This window comes from Patagioenas fasciata, chromosome 12 (genome assembly GCF_037038585.1).
Source record: "Patagioenas fasciata isolate bPatFas1 chromosome 12, bPatFas1.hap1, whole genome shotgun sequence".
NCBI lineage: Eukaryota > Metazoa > Chordata > Aves > Columbiformes > Columbidae > Patagioenas > Patagioenas fasciata.
The window spans coordinates 16,115,915-16,136,129 of record NC_092531.1 but is presented as its reverse complement, the minus strand read 5'-3'; the positions used below and the strand labels follow the sequence as shown (position 1 = coordinate 16,136,129).

General features: G+C 49.5%; 1 protein-coding gene and 1 long non-coding RNA gene across 2 annotated transcripts in view; one reads left to right on the top strand and one right to left on the bottom strand.

The window, feature by feature from the left end:
• The first annotated feature begins 2,755 nt into the window (after positions 1–2,755).
• The window catches only part of PLEKHO2 (pleckstrin homology domain containing O2), a 28,916-nt gene continuing 11,456 nt past the window's right edge, over positions 2,756–20,215 (top strand). The window contains exons 1-3 of the mRNA XM_065847651.2: positions 2,756–3,003; positions 7,671–7,823; positions 14,762–14,878. Coding sequence (XP_065703723.1) covers positions 2,995–3,003; positions 7,671–7,823; positions 14,762–14,878 — 279 coding nt within the window. The 5' untranslated portion in view covers positions 2,756–2,994. The remainder of the gene's footprint in view (positions 3,004–7,670; positions 7,824–14,761; positions 14,879–20,215) is intronic.
• On the bottom strand, positions 5,570–10,803 carry LOC139828941 (uncharacterized). The gene is made up of 4 exons (XR_011741048.1): positions 10,671–10,803; positions 10,021–10,119; positions 9,056–9,385; positions 5,570–7,958 (listed from the first exon to the last, which is right to left on the bottom strand). It is a non-coding gene; the product is annotated as an uncharacterized lncRNA (long non-coding RNA).

Sequence of the window (20,215 nt, the reverse complement as noted above, 5' to 3'; positions counted from 1 at the left end):
CAAGATCCCAAATGAAGCCATTAAAGTGCAGAGAAGGAGGATTCACAAGTCCCCTTGCAAACAAGCTCCCTCAGCTTTGTGACACCAGCTCAACCTCCTCAGTGCCACTTGTATCTCTGTTTCACTTTGCGGCATCACATCACCCCTTATCAATGAAGAAGACAACGGTCTGGCAGCACATCCCACCTCGAAGGGGCAGCCCAGCCCCGGCAGCAGACGTGTGCTCAGCAAGTCTCCCCGCAGCATTTCTGGACCAGCCTCCATGTTTTCGTGCAATGAGCACCCTCTTGCAGACGACAGGTCCCCCCGCAGCGGCTGCTCCCGCGGTCCTGCCATCGAGGTCGTGGTGCATCCCTCTGGGTCTGTCTGCAAGGGTGAGGACAGCCGATAAATCACAAGGATGAGTCCTCCATGTTGCATCCTCCTACAGTACACACGTCCTCACAGGCATGTTGACGGCATGCTAAAAATATTAATCACTTTTTCATCAATTAAAATTTTCCAGGAGAGTTGGAACCACAGCCCACATCCTATCTGTAAGGCCAGAGGTTTCCCCTCACCTCCCCAGCCCTGCCAGGAAAACAGAGAATACCAAACAACATTTCTGGTACTTTGGGAGGTTTTTTTGGTCATTTTAAAAGCCTGGTTAAAATATCGCCTTTTTTCAAAAGTTCATTTTGTGGTGGCTCTCATGCACCGACCAGAGGAGCCTGTGGGTGAGCTGGGACACTCCCACTCCCCACCCAGAGCCCTGTTTTGGTAGCTCAGAAAACTAAACAAAGAAAATAAGTTTTTAAACCAGTTCCCACCTGACGTTAGGCAGCAGAGAGCTAACCCTGGTGTGGCAACAGCTCTGAATGATGATGACCAGCCACGATTTTTTGGTCAAATCTTTCAGAGGTGCCCTTTGTGCCAGGTAAAGGAGAAATCTGAAGGATGCTCACAACTCCCAGCCACTGGCCAGGCCCCTCCATGCCATCACTGGAGCTCATAGCAGCATTTTCTTTGCCTAATTTGGCTCTCAGCCATGGAGGAGGAGCAGGGGAGGCCACAGAAGGTGTTTACACAACAAGAGGATCGTCTCAGTGAGACTTGAGCCTTTGCCAAATTCAGAGCTAAGCTGATATGAAGGAGATGCCATCAGTGTGTTTTTGCTAATTATCAGTAATAATTATTTGCGCGTAGCTGCTCTGAGGAGCTCCAGTCCTGGCTCAGCCCCTGCTGCTCTTGCAGCCCTGTGCAGTGGAACAAATAGGGGGTCCTGCCTCAAAATTCTGGAGACGAGAGAAAGGCAAGCACAGTTCCTGGGCAACCCAGCAGTGCTGGGCACGACGCGTCCCCACCGTGCTGTCCTCTCTCCCCAGTCACACCAGTAATGGTCAGTTAGGATCCGTCTTTCTTCCCTTTGCTTTTCCAAGAGTGTTCAGTGCCTCAACCTCTTGTCAAAACCCAGATTCATCATAGCACCTCTATTATTGACTTTCTCCTTTCTGCTGACATGGCAATCATTTCCCTGTCAAGGTGCCTTGACAGCACCAGGATTTCTCATTTCCAACCCCAATGTGTTCCAGGGTGATTCCCGTCTCTTCCATTAACCCCTGGCCCTGCAGGGTGGGGCCAGCCAGCCCTGATGGATGGTCCCGATCTCTTCCACCTCTGGTTAGCAGAAGCTGTTTCCTGTTTTTCCTCCCAGCACTTGCCATACCTATGCAGAAGAGCGTTTAACCCAGAGGTAACAGACATTGAGACTTTTTCTCTCCTTCCCTTCTTATTTTCTCCACTGAGAACAATGGAGGCAAGGTTTGCAGAGGGAGGTAGTATCTTTTTTTAGGCTGACTGAAATAATCAGAAGAAAAAAACAGGCGGGCTGTTGGGTACATGAGCCCTCCAGCAGGCCTGAAATAGAAGCAGAAGTCTGCAAAACTGAATACCAGCGGAGAACAATAGCTCTGAGTGTGACTAGTTGCGTTAACCAGTTCTGCTTCCCTTGTGCTAAGGAACCGCATCACCCCACTTTCAAAATCCGCTGTCCTGACACCACCCCAGTGCCCGGAGCCACCGCTGTGGCAGAGGCAGCCAGGCTGCCATGTGGATCCGAGCTTGGGCATCACACCACATGGGCTTCACGATGCCCAGAGTGCCAGAACAGTACCCACGAGGGCATCTCTCACCCCTCTGCACCCTGTGCCTCACCCCAGCCCTGGGAACACTGTCCCACCCTGTGCCCCAGGACTCTGCCTGACCCTGGGGACACTCCGATTCCAGGGTCACTGTCCTACCACGGGGATCTGGGCTGATCCCTGGGGACTTGATCTGACCCTGGGGACCTCTCCCACCCCAATCTCCTTGCTACATCCTGGGAACATTGTCCCACCCTCTGCCCCAGGACCCTGACTGACCTCAGGGCCCTGGGGCCACTCCGATTCCAGGGACACTGTCCTACCACAGGGATCTGGGTTGATCCCTGGGGACCTGATCTGACCCTGGGGACCCTGCCTGACCCTGGGGACCTCTCCCATTCTAATCTCCTTGTCCCGCCCCAGTGACCCTGTCCCACCCCCGGGTACCCTGTCCCACCCCACGGTCCATGTCCCTCCTTGCAGCCGCCGTTTGACCCCATGGACGCTGTTCATCCTCCGGACTCCCTCCCTTGGGCTCAGTCACCCCTCTCCCCGGCCCGCCCCCGGGGGTTCGCAGCCCCACGGCCGCGACGGGTGGGGCCGGGGCCGGGCCAGGCGGGGGGGCCGGGCCAGGCGGCGGGGCCGGGGCTGGGGGCATCCCCGCCTCCTCGCTCGCAGCTCCGGAGCCGCCGGAAACCCGGCGCTGCCGCTGTTGCTGCTCCTCGAGAAGTTGGTGGCTGGAGGAAAAGAGCCCGGGGTGCCCGGCCCGGCACGACTCGGTTCGGTATGTCCGCCCGGCCGGAGCCCAGCGGGGCGGCGGGACGGTGGCGGAGCCCCTGAACGGGCGGCGAGAAGCGACCGGCCCTGGCCCACCATGGAGCAAGTGAGTCCGAGCGGACGGGACGGCGGGGGTGGCCCCGGGATGGGATCGTCCGGGACCCCCGGGGCGGGACAGGAGCCCCTCGCTGCCGCTGCCGGCCGCGAAGCGGGATGGAGAACCGCACTGGCCACTTCGGGGATTTTTGGGTCTCCGCCGGCGCTGGGACATCCCCGGCCCCGCTCCGCCCGGCTGCGGGAGATGGGGCGGGGGGGTGGGCGGGGGCAGAAATGGGGTCCTATAGGCTGGGGGGGGGTCCCTCCTCCCCAGCTGCCACCCCCGTTGTCATCTGTGCGTTGGGACTGAGCATCCATCCCCAGAGCTCTTTTGGGTTTTAAACTTCCTGAGCGGCCGGGTGAGGCTGACGGGCAAAACGTTGGTGCTGCCGGAGGACGAGCGCTGGCAGGGTCGGGCTTGTTGAGGTGCCACGCTTGCTCAGGCCGCCTTCTGCTGACTCTTACTGGGGTGTTGTACTTCCGTACTGGAGCTGGGCCTCGCTCAGACCACAAGCTTGGCCATGGCCACATACCTACCAGCCTTCCCCAAGTCTGTCCTCCTCCTCCTCTGGCTCTGCCTGGGATGGGTTTAACTCAGAGAAGGGCAGTGGTGCTTCTGCAGGTGTAGGTTTTACATCCATGGGCTCACACCCCAATAATCCATCCCTATGTGGATCTATTAAGATGCCACAAATTTGTTAGCAAGTTCAACTGGTCGTTTTTTCCCCTCATCTGGCTGCGCAATTATTCCTGTTTCCTTTCCTTAAATGAGGTTTTGCTGCTTGTGCACAAAGAAAGCTCCCGGCAGGGCAGGCTGTCAGAGGATTTCAGGCTCCGGTACATGCTGGTAGCTGTGGCTTGTCTCTCCCCCTGCCCACATCCCCTTATTTCAGCTCCCAACATTTTGTGGCAAGAATGAGAGCTTTTTTAAAACAGTGGGGAGACGGCAAAGTAGCCCAAGTTAGTAGTGACTGAGAGTTCTTATTATCCGCTGGTATCCATGAAATTAATCCACAGCAGAGAAACTGCTTCCAGCTGGCGGCTTCACATCCACCCCAGCATTGGCTGACCAGCTCACCGTCCGCTCTTCATTAACGATAAATGAATCCTCTTGCGGGAGTGGGTGACTGATACAGTTCCTCAAATTTCACGTGGATCTGAGCAGTTTCTTTCCAGTAAGATGGTTTTGCTCCTGCGGGTCAGGGAGAAGTGGAAGTGCTGACAGCTGGGCTTGGAAGATAATGTGGAAAGGGAGAAGAAAGAGCGGAGGTCAGGAGATGCAGGTTGTCCCCTGGGAGGTGCTCATCCGTGTCGTGCTGGAGAGGAGTGTGAGATAAATGAGCCGCTTGCTTTAAATGAAGTTACTGTAACTGGGCAGAACACTTCCGTGCATTATATGTAGTTTGTAAAAGCACCACCATGATTCAACTGGTTGGTTGGTTTGTTTGTTGGAAGATCTGAAAAGTATGCAGGCCCTTAAAATGCATGAGCCTCAACTCCAACAAAAAGTTCCTGCATCAGGCAAGGGAGATGAGAAATAATGGCCTAATTGTCAAATAAAAAGCCATTCTGTCTCCCTAATTTGGCATCTCTGCTGAGCTGTGAAACAGGAGCATAAACTAGGCTGGAAGAGTGAAACTTCAAGAAAAGGCACCATGATATAAATTGCAAAAAATGGCTCATATGGATTGTTTTTGGGAGCTATGGCTTTGGTGTGAGCCAGCAACAGGATAACTCGGTTCTTCCCTCACTTGGCTGATATCAGTGGATTTCTTCTCATGGATTTACACCAGTGTCAGGAATGAATACAGCCAAAGAACATCCTGGGATGGATATCTTAGTATTTCTTGCAGAGCAATACCCACATAAACCTGAATTAACAACAGCAACTTGTCTCTTTGTGCTGTGCTGTGGTTTTAGTCGTGGAATCACAGGTAGAGAGCTCAGGACAGACACAAAGCCCTGCTCTTGGTGCCTTTCCATGGCCAACCTCCCCTCGCTCACTCATGGCATAAAAATAACCCACAAAAATGTCAGGTACCATTTCTCAGACTCTTCTTGCTTTTGCAGGAACAAACAGTCAAGTTGCATCATCTGGTTTTTTTTACTCCCTTAACCTGCAGGTGAGGGATTACAACAGCTTCACCCCATCTTGCGATGGGCTGTGTGCGTGCAGCGGGGGGCAAAACCACTGACCCAGCACCTGGGCAGCTCAGCAGCACCCGCAGAAGGTGGGATCGCACCCGTTACTTCTGTCCCGGAGCGGGGATGGGAGGAGGCACCAAGCAGCCCAGGCTCAGGTGATTCTGTCACCTGCTGGGACCAGCGCTCTCCATCACCCCACCTGCCCTCTCCTGGGATGCTCAGCGAGGACTCGGAGTCACGGATCCTCCCTGAGGATGCTCCTGGGTGCCAGTACAACCGGGATGTCCTGCCTGGGGTGGGGGGAACCCCATGGCTTTAACTTTGCAGCTCTGCCTTGCACAGAGGTGCAAGCATGAGCCTCAACTCCAACAGAAAGTTACTGCATCAGGTTGTTTTTACTGAGGTAGACGTTAAGTGCTTTGTCTTCACAGGGAGTATTTTTATTTTAAACCCAGAGCAAACGGTAGTTTTCACTCTGCAGAGCACCGGGAAAGGCCACGGATAGACTTATTTGCCATGTGATTTCAAACACCCTTTCTGCCAGGTGGGGAAAAAGAGCAGGAAAAATTAATTTGCAAAGCAAAAAAACCAAAAGGAGTAGGAACATTCTTGCAGCTCTTGGTCTGGAGTCACGCAAATAAACACTTTGTACAGCTACATCCATGCAAAACTGCTATGAGGGAGGTTAAAGTCTGTGCCAAATTATCTAAAAATGACATCAAAAGGGTGCTTGATCAGGAAACCAGCAGGTCTATATTTGTGCAGCAATTGATGTTTGCTGAAGTCGCAGATCACAACTGAATACAACTTCCTGGCAACCTAAAAAGTCAAGTTTAAAAAAACCCACGCACTACCCCTCGTTTCCCGGAAAACTTTTTCATGCTCTGTCATCCTGTACTGCAGCCGTTTCAAATGCAGCTCGGTACGACTGAAAGAACTTCTGCAAAGGGCACCAAGTATATTACAGGTTTCTACCAGATTTTCTTTTAGGTGACACGCAGTTTGAGTTTCTTGTGCCTGTTTTGCACCTGAGCCTACCTGCAAAGCCAAGCCTCTTTCCCACCTCAGCTGGGACTGGGATAAATGCAGGTGCACAGGGTATGGGATCTGTTTTTCCTCTTTTTTATGCGTGTGAGATCCCTCTTTAAGGTAACAGCTTGCCCCAATGGCAGCTGCTGTCCAAGGGTGTGTTCACTGGGCGTCTGGTACATGAAAACTCGTTTGGTAGCAAGGCTTTCCTCAGAATTTTTGAAGCTCATCCATACACACTCGCTCTGTCCTGGACATGGGAGTGTCCATCTCCAACTCCTTTCTGTACACATGGGATTTCCTCATGTTATGAAACGTGATGTCGGAGCTCCAGCCGCTCCAGTTTGTTTTGTTTGGGTTTCTTTTCCTACGAGAAAAGGTTTCATTCAGCAGCTAGCAGGGGGCATTTGGGGCTCTGCCTTCGTCATGCCTTGGTCTGTGCAAAGGTGCAGGTTTTCTGCAGCAGGATTGCTGCTACTGCAATCGGGGATGTGGAGGAAACCGAGTCTGGGGGGACAGTGTGGTTCCTGGGAGGGCGCTGGAGGTTTTGGGGTTGTCCTCTCCTTATAAGTCACAAGGTTGGTGAAGGGGTTGTGCAAGGGGATTTGGCTCAGTGGGGGATTCCCCTTGCCTTGCTCTGGGGAAGGAGGCTTATTGCGGGGTGCTGGGGGCAGTGGGGTGCTCTGAGGGAGGCAAACAGGGATCCTGCTTTTGCAAAGGCTCTTCCAGCACAATGGAGGGGACAAAACCTCTCATTTTGAACTGAGTCTGCTGGTGAAAGCAGTCGGCTAATAAACCTGGCTGCCCTCTCTCCCCGTCTTAGGTTTCCTGTCTCTGTTTGATGAGAATATTGATATTGGATATTTCTGATGTTTGGTTTGTTTTTTTTTCAAAGCAGGGAAGTTATGCATCTCCTGGTTTTCAGCAGGCCTGGAAAGCCAGCAGCCTCCCAGTGCAGGATTCTGGGGCTCCCCATGCTGCTGCGGGTGGGCGAGAGCGAGCGGTGACGAGCAGCAAGGAGCTAAAGGCAGGGCAAAAAAAAGCCCCCACCTTTGGTGCTGCCTTCTCTGCCGGTCCTTCCCTCTACCTGCAAACCCCGCAGGAGCCTCCCAGGAACATTTTAGTGCAGATGTGAAGAAGTCCTGGCCCTCGTGCTGTGGATTTGTTCACAGAAGTTGGCTGGGGGTGATGACCGAATGTAGAGACCTAGAGGAGAAGCTTGCACAAGTGTCTGTGGGCTACTGGAGAAGCAGAGGAGCAAGGTGGCCTTGGTGCCATCCCAGCAGTGATCCCAGGGCTGGCCAGGCTCTGTGCTGCTCCCCAATCCCGTGGCAGCTCTGCGCTGGGAGCTGGTTGACTTTTCCTCTGGAAGGTGCCAGTCTGTGATGTGGTGGGGAGGGACTTGTGGTGCTGCCGAGGTCTTGTCTGGGCTTTCTGGTGATCTTCATTAAATGGATGGCAAGTGTTTTTGATGCAATTCCTTCTCGCTTCTTGTCCTTGCAGGATACAAAGGAGGAGGTCTCAGAGAAACCCAAGTCTGTTCCAACTGCGGAGAAATACGGCTGGATTAAGAAAAGCAGCGGGGGGCTCCTGGGATTGTGGAAGGATCGTTACATCCAGCTACGGAAAACACAGCTCGTGGTCTTTGAGGATGAGGTATGGTCACAGCTCAGGGCCTCCACTGAGGGGCAGGATCAGGCCCTTGGTGACACATTCCTGTGGTTTTCACTCTTCTCTCCAGCCTATTCCTTTCAAAAGAGCTTCTCCAGTTATCTCCAGGAAGAGTAAATGCTGTAAAAAAGAGACAGCAGCTGCATTTTAGAGTATATTATATATTATAAATATTTTAGCCAGTAAATATTTTGACAGTGCCATTGCCAAAAAAAAAAAAAAAAGCAAAAACAAAAACATAGGGGCAGGACATCCTGTGAGAAGGCAAACAGAGCAGAGCTTTGGGTGGAAGCAGGATATGTGCTGTGCACTTTTTTGGATTTTAAAGGATAAAAGCTGGATTGGAGCAGGCTGACTTCCCACCTGCCTCTCAAGGGAACGGCAGGCAGCCCCACAGCTGTTTGGCACCCCTCAGGCAGCTCAAATTGTTGCTAGCCAGACTCTTTGGGGTTTCGTTTAGCCACTGATGGATATAGAGTGAGGCTGGGAGTGCTTGCTGTCCTCCTTAAGCAGGGACACGGTCTGGATTTGGCTCATCTTTTCCCTTTACTTGAGCCAGTACTGAGCAAAGGACCCCTGGGAGCCTTGTCCTGGACTTCACTAGATAAATTGCGTGCCTCAAGTTCATGGCCTCGTTTAGAGCTGTTTCCAATCAAAGGAGAAATCAGAGCCAAGCCAAATCTGTCCTGCGTATTCATGCGAGAAGAATGGAGAGTTCAGGGCTGGTCCTGCTGGGTGCAAAGGTGGCTCTTTCCTGAGTCAGGCCCTGGGTTCCTGGGCTGGAAGGGACTTCTGCAAGAGCAGAGATTGCCCCAGAAAATAGAAATCACACTGCAGAGTGCAACCTACAACCCAGAGAGATTAGGGGTGGGTAAATCTAAACCCTGCTGGTTTATGGTTTGTGTGCACATCAGGGTGGAGAAGTGTTTCTCACTCCACCTCTGCACAAGGACCACGTGCCCGCACAATGTCTGACATGAGGGGATTGGGTCATTCGTGGGTATCAGGGCGATATAAAACCAAAATCATGTAAAGCTGCTGCGCAGTGTATCAAGGGAAGAAGAATGGGGAAATGTTCCAGCAGCTGCATTGCTGCGATGGTTTCAGGAACAACAGGACTGACAATGAGTTTGGTTCTCTTTTTAAAAAAAAAAACACCCATACTATTGCCTAATAAAGAAGATTTGTTATAAACTATTTAGGCTAAAGGGTATTACCTCCTCCCATATGCTGAACCCTCCTGCTCTTCCTGAATCCCAGAGCTTTCTGGAGGCGTTTGTTCTTAGTTTTAAAATGTCATGAAGAGTGCAAGAATAATGAACTGAGAAGTCAGCGTCAGGTGATGAGCAGCTTGGAAGGCAGACAAAGCACTGGAGGTTTCTCTTACACAGGGAGATGAGCCGGGTCCTGCAAACGGTTGAGTCTCTGCAGATTGTTTCCCAGTGCCCTGGACACCTGTTGAGTCCAGCTGAAGCTTCAGGAACTTGCAGATTCAAAATCTATAAACATGACGTAGGCTTTTTTTTTTTTTTTTCCAAAGGGCATGCCTTTAAAAACAAGATATATGGAGGTTTTCGTTACCACGAGGGAAAAGGAGGCTTTTAAAGTAAGATTTATTTTCACAGACATTGAGAAGAAGGAAAAATCCCCATCATTTAAAGGGTTATTTTATTATCTCAACAAGGAAAATGGCATTTGTAACAACCAGGCATAATGTTTTCTGGTAGCCTGCGGATTGTGGTAACATCCTGTAATAAATTGCATCTGTAAGCTACAGTAGCTACAAGGTCCCATTATTGTAAATAAGGGATCATGTTAATATCTATAGGCTATTAAAATGGCTTACAGTGAAGTCAAATGTCTTAGGGGAGGAAATTGCTACAAAATTATCTGGTAGCACAATAGGATAGCATGTGATTGTGCAGGGGAACTAAAGGAAATGGCAATTTTCTGCACTCAAGAGGGGTCCCGTTGCCACAAAATTGAGGTAGTTCATGTTTATTACTGTAATTATCTTTAACGTGAGTTGGGGCAGTGTTGCTATCTCCATCTTACAATTGGGAAACTGAGTTTTGAGATGAGAAGGGCCTTGCCCAATGTCAAAGGACAGTCGACGTGCTACGGTGGCTTTTCTTTCTGGAGCTCCAGCTGCTGTTTTCCCCCCTGGAGCTTCTCCACATACCTGTTCTGATTTGTGTGACCCTGGAGATACAGACGGCATCCCAGGCCATCCTCAGGCTTTTTTAAAATGAGATTGTTTGGTGCTTGATGAATCGGGACCCTAGAAAAAGGAGATAAAGCCTCAGGCAACAGAAATACAAGCACTTTTCCGTATATATTCTAAGTTAGGCATACATGGGTTAAACGGGAGGGAGGTCAGTTCCATGTGGGAGGGCAGGCTTAGAGGCTGAGGATTTGAACTGGTCTGAGCCCATCAGATTTCCAGGAACTGAGCTAGTGACTTGGACGCTTTGTGCTTCTATCAGTCCCTGGTGCGTTGGAGCCCTTCACGAAGAGGTGTGAAGCCTTTAGCAGTTGTTTCACACACTGATTTACACTGCGCTTGTAGCTGAGGTTTGTGTGTGCAAAACGAGCAGAGGGGATGGTAAACAACAGATACAGGCAATACATTTGTACCGTGTCACCAGAAAGTACAGTCAGAGCAGAACACAAATACTGTATTTATCCTCATCAATACCAATCCCCTGGAATTCACTCCTGACCTGCCTTGGGAGTGTCTTTTCCCATATTGCATCTTTTTGTCAAGCTTCTGGTTTGGTTTAAAGCAGAGCTACCCTCCCAAAGGCAAAGTGCAGATGGCGATTGGATTACCTGGAGCAGATGGGGGGTGAAAATCATCCCACCCAGCTTCGGGTTTCTTTCAACAGATGTGAAATGAAGGGAGATGGATTTCTTGTTATCTGCTGTGCCTCCATCTACAGCACCCCGCATCTGGACCTTCATGTAAACTAAGAACCAAGCAAGCGGGTTATTTTCTAATGGGGTTTCTCGTCTTCTTGTTTCTCAATATTCTTGCCAGAGTAAAAATTAAGCCTTGCAAACCTACAGAGTGATCTGAAGAACAGGCAATTCTATGCAGAGAGACTACGCAGATCAGTATCATCACGTCATGGATGAGAGAGCATCAGTCCTGGTCTTGGTTTTACCCTAAACTAGTGGTTAGAGTTGTTTTTTTTGTTGCTTGAGGGGTGGTTTTAAGTGTATTATTTCTCAGGGAAAAAAACCTACTAAACAAAGAGTCTTCTAGGGACCAGAGGGTCCACTCAGCATTTAACGGTCATGCAGTTAACATCTGCATTTTGCCCCTGGCAAAATAATAGCAATGCATACCCAAAAGCGATTTATTAAAATGCTGTGAGATCCACAGATGGAGAAATAAATTATCATTTCAGGCAGTGTAGACATTGTACACTGAGGGTCACAGCCCAGGAATGTGCCAGTGAGGAGGTCTTTGCTGGAAATTTTACATTCATTTAAACACAAATTTCAGTGGGTCATTTTTCCCCTTTCTATCAACTTTATGGAAGTTGTTTGCCAAGTGGGATTCTTTGGCTAAGCTCTTGCATGAATATGTTTAGGTGTTTAGTAATTTTCTTCTCAAGGGCCAAGCTTACAGACACATTCAGGTTTAAGTTGCAGCGTGTGCTCCACTAATAGCTAATGGAATTGGTTTTCTGCATTAAATCATGAGTGTAGGGAGTTCTGTACCAGGATTTTAAGCATCTTATTGATTGTCCCTTACTGCAAGCACCAAAGCAATTTAAAAAACAAGCCCTAAAATCTGTAGAGGGAAAAAGAAAGGTGTCCTGAAGGGAACTCCTGGCCTCAGTCAGCAGCAAGGGCAGCACTGGGAGGTGTGACCACCGAGTGAGGCTCAACTGTTGTGTCTCAGGATGGTGTAGAAGGATTGTTTTAACTTCTTGGGGACACTAGAGACCAGATGGAGCGGGACTTGTCCAGAACATGTGTCTGACACCCATGTGTTGGTCAGGGCCCTGGAAGTGACTTTATCTCTGCGTGATGATGAGTATCCTCCAGGTCCCAGGAGGCTGAAGGGACCCGGAGACCCACGGCAGGGTTGGGTCTTCTGGTCTTTCAATGGTGCAGGACAAATGAATCTTTGTGACCTAGGCAGGCTCACAGAGAGGGGATGGCCATGTGCCAAGGGTAAAACAGAAACAAAAGCCCTATTCTGATGCTCCCTGAACTCCAATGCTTTTCCTTTGCCCTCAGACATGGAGTTTTCATATTTCTCTGGCTGCTTTCTTCCCCGCCCTCCCTGAAGAGGAGGACTTACTTGAGAAGTTCCGGTCTTTGAGGTGAAGGAGCTATAGTCTGTACAGTCAAGCAGGTGGCCCTGGGAGGCAGGGTCCTGCGTGTCCCTGTCCTTGCTGTCCTTGTTCCCTGGCCTGGCCAGAGTTCACAAAGCCTCCCAGGGAGAAGAGGGGCAGCTGGAAGGCAAAACTACAGCTCTGCACCTTGCTAAGTCCTTCTTGTCCCCCAGATCGGTGCTTTGTGGTTTGTGGGAGGTTGAGGGCAGCTTGCACAGGATCAGAGGGGAGGTTCCCCTCCAAGAGACAAGGAAGGATGGTGTGGACAAGGTGGGTGACATGGAGCCACTGGGTTTTGCTGGGGACAGAGCTGCTCTTGAGAGTGGGGAGGGTGAGCAGGAGGCTTTGTGCTGGTCTCTGGGCAGGGCACTGCCAAGCCCTGAAGATGTAGACGATCTTCAGCCCAGCAAACGTTAATGTTGGAGCTGGTGACCGCACCGGCCGTGCGGCAGGGCTGTGATGTGGGCGGCCGTCCACCCAAGGCCGGGATGAGATCACCCGTCCCCAAGGCATGTATTCCTGACCTCACCCTCCTCTGTCATCTGCTGGCTGCTGAGGGGTTATTATTTCCATCCCCGTCCTTTCGCAGTGACATTGCAATACCAGGACTGCAGCAGGAGCCTTGTGCCTTCAAAAGGCTCAGAACGTCAGCAGGATTTTATCTGCTCGGTTTTAGGTTTGAGCAGAATTAATCTCCTCCTGCTCATATACGTTTTCCCAGTTCTCCGGTCACATTCACCTACTCAGCGTTAAATGAAATAAACAGTAATGTCATTAAAATAATAAACGTAAATTAGATCCAGACATCCCTCAGTGGCTCAGAACTTGCTCTGCCTACTGGCGTCAGCTCTGCCGGGCCCCCATCCCCATACAGGAGGGTTAAAATAAACCTAAATACAGCCTGAGCTCTGTGCAGTGACTTAAATGTCAAGTGGTAAAGGGAGGAAATTCCCTGCAGCCCACTTCCCTCTGAACTCGCCATTCCCTGCCTCCAGCCACACAGCAGCTTCCTGGCTACGACGTTTCCTCATCCCACACGCCCTCTCTGCTACAGGAATTGCTAAATACAAACTCATACGGGTACAAGGAGCTGCCTTGGGATGGAGCGGAGCCTGAGCTGGGCATGGTCATGGCCGGTGATTTTAATTTACGATGGCAATAGAGAGGTTCATGAGGCATGCTGACTGTAGCGTTTTACCGGCAAGAACTGCTCTGCGTTCTCGCTGGTTATTTGTGTAATGCTTAGCAAAAGGGAGCTTTGGGCTCTTCTGGGCTACTGAGACACAAAGAATATTATCTGCCCAGCGTTACACTGCAATTCCTATTAGGGATGGTGCTCTGCAGCTGAACTGAGCCACGCACCACATGTGGAATTTTAGTTATGTTACTGGGAGAAACGAGCCAAGATTGCGGCCGGCAGCCACCAGTGGAGATACTCCAGAGATAAATATTCCCCGCTGAGATGCTGGCCCTGACAGTTTTGCTGGATGTATGGTACAATATTTCGAATCCGAAGCATTTTGACAGCCAGAGCGTGGCTGCAAGAGGAGTGTGTCCCTGTCGCACATGGCTCCTGCTGACCTTGCTGAGGCTTGATGTGATGGCAGCACTCGCCTCTTATATCTGCGCTGTCTTGGGCTTCCTGGGGAGCTGCTTGGACCATCGTGATGTTTATATCATCTTCCCTGTGAAAAAGCAGAATAACATCTCCTGTGTGCATTGTGGGGAGGAGGCAGTGTCACCCAGTGAAGGGGAAGCCTGGGGAGTGCTCTGAGATCATGCCAGGAAGGTTTATAAACATGCATCATATTATTCCTACTTCCCATGCCAGGACTGACAGCACATTCTCAGCCTGGAGCAGGATGATAAGCAAAGACCTTCCCACCTTGTTTCTGGCTGCAGATCCCTGGATGAGGCCAACAGAGGTGGCAGAGGCTGATGTTACTGTCCACCGTGTGTTATTATTCAGGCTGAGAGAGTTGGGGTGTTCAGCCTGGAGAAGAGAAGGCTCTGAGGAGACTTTATTGTGGCCTTTCAGTTCTTCAAACGGGCCAATAAGAAGGATGGGGACAGACTTTTTAGAAGGGCGTGTCAGGACAGGAAAAGGTATGATGGTTTTAAAGTAAAGCTGGACATGAGGAAGAAATTTTTTACACTGAGAGTGTGGCCCGCATTGCCCAGAGAGGTGGTGGATGCCCCATCCCTGGAGACATCCCAGGCCAGGCTGGACGGGGCTCTGAGCAACCTGAGCTGGTGAAGATGTCCCTGCTCGTGGCAGGGGTGGCACTGGGGGAGCTGGGAAGGTTCTTTCTAACCCAGACTTTTCTATGATTCTGTGATTTGCTCAGCCACTGTGGACCACTAGCCACAAATTAGCCTGTAGTTTAAAGGCTTAGGGCGTTTTCTTAGTGAGATGCCAGCCTAATTTATGGGGGCTTGCTGTCTGCATGCAGGTTATTTTTAAGGCAGAAGAGCTTTTAGACAGATGCGAGGGGAACACATGCGGAGTTTGATGTTATGTGATTGATTTTGATGCCTCCTATTCATAATAATGTTTCATTCCCTCTACAGGATGAACAAAAGTGCATAGAAACAGTGGAACTGGAGAGTTATGACAAGTGCCAGGAACTGCGTGCACTACTAAAAAAGAAAAACCGTTTCATTTTAATCCGCTCCCCGGGTAAGAAGGTAGGATTGCCTTTCTCATCACCATCAAGTCTGCAGACTCCAAAATGAGTTCCCAGAGCAGATGAAAGGCCCTGAGATTGAGCTCTTTGGCAACCAGGAGAAATTACCTGTAACTGTGAATGGTCCAGTGTGTAAGGAGGAACGCTACTGTCTTGTACACTTTCTTCTTGTAGGGTCTTCCTGCCACTCAACCTTTTCCTCTTGATATTCTTCCTGCTTTACCATTTTCTTTCTTCCAGTACTCCAGTACTTCCAGTGCAAAGTTACTTCTACCCAAACAGTTCCTAAGATAAAAGGTTTATTTTGCAGAATTTATGAAACTCTACATCTTTAGCATCCTGCACAGCATCTGGTTAGATCCAGAATCCAACAGCCAGGCTGGTTTTGCAGGGAAGCTGTGCATCCATCTGAGCTCAGACTGTGTGCAAGGGCATGTTAGGTTCATCATCACTGCACATACTTTTGAAGTTCTCCTTAGTTTCTGTGTACTTGGTATCCATTTCAGCATCTTTATGGGCTAGGATGCTTCTGAGGAAGTGCACTTCGACTTACTTTCTAATTTAAACATGACTTTATTGGCCTAAGAAATCTTATTAAATCTCCCCATGCAAATCTGAGAGGTTGTGAGGGACAAAACATTAATTTCCATATGAATGTGAACACACAAAAATATCAACTTGTCTGCATTCCCTCATCTCCATTTAGTTTCAATAAATGGAGATTGTTTAGTCATTGTTGTCATTGTTGCTTATTCTTTCACTCCAGTCACTTAGTGTTTATTTGTATAATAAGACCCCAGCTGAGTTCAGAGCATCATTGTGTTAAACTTCATTCAAAACAACAGAACAAGGACTGTCCTGCCCCAAAACACTCACATGGACCAGGGTGGGGGTAGATAGAGAAGGTGAATGATGTTTGTTTTGCAAGAAGTTGCAGTGCGTATCGAGGACAAAAGCGATATTAAGCACCACGCACCAAAGAGATGGTACCTTGGAAATTTGCACCCTGTGCTCAGCACCACACTCCAGAGCAGTGAGTTTCTCCAGTCTAAGAGGAGGTTTAGCATTTGTTTTTTAACTTGATTAATCAGAAATAATGTGAATTTTTTACTGAAAATGGATAACCCTGTCAGGCTTGGTGTGTTTTCCAGAGAGTGGCTCAATAACTACAAGCGCATACCTATTCCCAGGGAGGCGAATAAAGCCTGTGTGCTCAGAGATGGACGGCATAGTAGGAATAATTATTATTATGTGATAGTATGTTACTTCGAGAAGTGAAGTGTGCAATAACTGCGTATGTCTGCACTGCTGCATTAATCAACAAAGGATGTGAGACTTGTTCCTAAGCCTTTCATTTCTCATTAGGAGAAGGATATGGCCAAATTCTGCCTTGAAAGGGTAACTTCATCCTTTCGGCATGCTGGCAAGTTTACAGCTCCCCTGTTTTTCATGCCACTAATTAAATGGAGACCTAGATAGAGGCTACTTTTTATAAGGCTCTTTTGGTGAAAGGAAGGGCTTTTATAAATGAAAAGTTCCCTGTTTGTAGCTTGCCTCCCACCCTCCTTTTGGCTGGGAATCTGGTGAGGGTGTTGACACACAACATACTTTGGCCGATGTTAGAACAGGCTTCATCGAGCAGGCCAATGTACACAACTGGCCGCCTTCTGTTTTGAAATTGCAGCTGTGGCGATATATATCAGCTAAACATTTTCCATTTGGGAGGATTGCTGCCATCCACAGTTTAAAATCATGCCGTGAAATGCCTTGCCAAGCCCTGCCAGATCTTGCTAGGGGTTGTTTTTTGCCCACTCTCCTGAGCACAGTGTCGGGGAATGCAGAAAGCCAGTGAGTTTGTGGGATTTCTGAAGAAGACAGGAAAGGCTGTTGCTGTTTCAGTGCAAAAACAGGAGTTTGTCTGTTGAAAAGAGGGACCCCAGTTTAGCTGTAGGGAATCCCGGTCTAAATCTTGGATGGGATATTCGTGAAGAGCAGAGGACACGAGTCAGTTAAAACTTCTCTGCGGATAGAGTTGCACACAAATAAATAGATTTCCTTTCTAAACACTGGTCTTTGATGGATGTAGCCCACATTCTGCTTTACCTTTTCACAAGGATGATACTTTTGTTAAGCTGAGACAATATGAGCATGTCACGCCTGCACTGGTGTGGAACTGAAAGTGCTGCTGGAAGTGCACAAAAGACCCCTTTTGCTCAGAAATCTCAAATGCTTCATTCCACTCGCAGCCATTAAATGAAAACTGTTGGATGTAGAGAGCTGAGCTTGTAAAGAAAGGGCAGCAGACTTGGTCTGGAGATTTTAAAATGTACTCACCATGCAAAAAGCAGTGTAAATGATGCTTGGTGTGAACTGCCTAGAGACTTTCAGAGATTGGCACAAGTCTGGTATTCAGTGGGTCTGAAAGCTTCAGCTGCAGGGAAATGTTAAGAATGGGAAGAAAGAGGGTGGCAGGAAGGGAAAGAGCCCACGAGTAAGCACTGCAGTTCCCACGTGTCATTTCCGAGCACGCCAGGCACAAACTCTGCACCTGTGGTCAGGAGTGGAAACTTCCACTGCTTATTTTTCCCTTAGTTGATTTTGGAGGTACCTGCAGCTGCCTTCAGCAGGGGCCCAGCCTGGAAGTTGCAGCAGATCACAGTGAGGCGCTTTTGCCCTGGGCGCTGGAGGAGTGTGCTCCTGGGCTCTGCCAGTTTGGCAGAGATGCCGCGTTATTCGCAGGGATGAGGCAGCTCCTGGTTCAGCTGCAGAAAAATGCAAGAATCCCCTAACTGACAGTCCATCAGCTTCAGCTTTTCCCTCCATGATCTAACCTGACAAAGTCATGCACAAGAAGGCAGGAGATGACCTCACATCTGGCAGATAGACTCTGGTGCGCTCTTGATCGTTTAAGATATTACTGACCCAGCTCTGGCTTCTGTTGCAGGTCACAGAGTCACAGAACCACAGAATGGTTGGGGTTGGAAGGGACCTCTGGAGATCATCTAGTCCAACCCACCTGCTAAAGCAGGTTCACCTAGAGTAGACTGCAGAGGAATGTGTACAGGAGGGTTTTAAATGTCTCCAGAGAAGGAGACTCCAGAACCTCTCTGGGCAGTTTATTCCAGGTGACCACCCTGTACCAAAAGTCAGAAGGGAACACATTCCCACACCTCAACCAGCTGTTCACAAGCAGTTCCCACTCCAGTTTAGCCCAGTCCCACTGAACTGAAGCCAACACCAGGTTTTGTGCTGAAACAACTGAAGAGCAAGCACAGGTTTCTGTCCCCCACCTGTGCTGCAGGTCAGCAGCATCTAGCAGAATCGCTCAGCAAAGAGCCAGTGTTGGTAAAGGTCTTAAACTGCAGCTATGCAGTTCTCCAGAGCTTGTCTGTTAAATCATTTAGTACAGGTACTACAGGCTGACCCCAGGAACACTTCTCTTTCCTGGAAAGCAGGGTCAGCGTAGCCATAAGACACTCACTGCTTGAAGAGACTGATGTCTCCGAAAAGACAGGGAACAATCAGGGGGACTGTGCTTGCTGCCGTCATGGACAGTGACCCGTGAGTGAGTTCCTTGTTGCGTGACATCTCGCTGGTGATTCAGCAGGAGCTGACTGGCCCTGCTGTGCTCTGAGTTAACTGAGAGTCAATTGCACAGTCTGTATTCATGGCTTAACAATGGTCACTATCACATCAGGGTTGGCCATGACGGCTTTTCCCGGCACACCAAGCTGTTGTTTGTGGCATGACTCAGGCTCAGCTGGCTTAGCAAGACGGTGAGCAAATGTGCCTGTTTTCCTCTTAGATTTGGCGTCACTGACTCCTTGCCTTAAATCACTGCTGGAGAACAGACCTTGCTTAACATTTTGTGGGGAGTATCCATCTTCAGGGGCATCCTCTGTGAATACTCAAATGAGTAAAAATACAGACAAGATAAAATCACTTGTTTCTTTGTAGAGGACTCAGGGGTCTCAGACTAGTGTACAGAGCCCTGATGACAGGCAGGGCAGAGCCCAACTCCTGCAGCTCCTTCCTGCCTCTTCTCTGCAGCCGTTTGCTTTACAGAGAGCATCCACCCTGCTCTGGGTTGCCCTCCTCTCCCCAGTGCTATGGCCGAGGACACGAGCTACAGCTGGACGCAGACGAGGGACTGCGAGGCAACAAAGAGCCTCTGGCTGGCAGCACCCCCAGTCCTAACCTCAGAGCCCTGTTGGGTCTGTGTTTGGTGGCCATGGTGGTTGGTCAGCGTTACGCTGTGTGGCAAAGGGTTGCATGCCAGAGGGACACCTCGGCTTCTAATTAATGATGAACCATCCCCCTGCGCCTTTGCTTGGCCCTGACGCCAGCGCTTAGTCAGAGTCCCAGCTCTTGGGAGGCTGGAGGCTTTTGTGGAGAATGAGGCACAGAAAGTTGCATTAGAAGAGGAATCTTAAAGTGAGGCAGGAATCCTTCCCCTGAACAACATGTACAGAGATTTCTAAACCCCGGTGCTGGCTGCCAGGTCTTTGCCAGGCAGTGCAGCAGCTCAGCTGCTCACAAGTAGAGCTTTCTCATAAGCTTTTATAATCACAAAGCTTTGGAGCAAAATCGTTTCCAAACAAAGAAAGTTTTTAAGGCCACACAAAACCAGGCCTGCTTGGACTAAAACGAAATCTGGCTGTCACTGTGTTTTGGAGCCTTGCCTTCCCTTAGGTCCCCTGGTTAGTGTGGACCTTCTGTGCCCAGACAAAGGGCTCTTTCTCCAGAGGGCTGTGGTTCAGGCCCTAAACTCTCCTTTGAGCTCTCAGGAAGACATGTGGCCCCATCACCTTATGTGCAAACTAATAGAATAAATAATCTTTCCTCAAATTGCTTCTTAACTCCCTGCTTGTCATGCTGGTTGTGAGGGTCTGGCACTTTGTGACATGCAGATGTAAAACTATGGCATTGAAGCAAGAAATCAATGTAGCAGGGAATGGCAGTCAGTTTCTAGCTAAGAGTAGGTCTAAGATCAGGCTTTATTTCTGCAGAATTTCAGATAGTACTTTCAGAAGTCACTGAGACCCAAAAAAGTTGCTGCTTTCTTGTGCCATAAACAACAGGGAGCTGCTAAGAGCATTTGACTGTCAGTCACCATTAGCTTCATCACCCCCATTTTATATAGTCCCCCTTATATATAGACACAGCTGTGATTTCAAAGTGTGGGGCCTCATTTACAGAAAGGCTGGGAGTAGAACTACTCTTGAATGCAGTGGAAAGGTGCAGAATACCTGTAAGATGTTAAATACCTGAAAAAACTATTCCAAATGAGACCCCATTAGTACACATTTTGGACGAGCCTCTCTGTAGCTCACCTCCC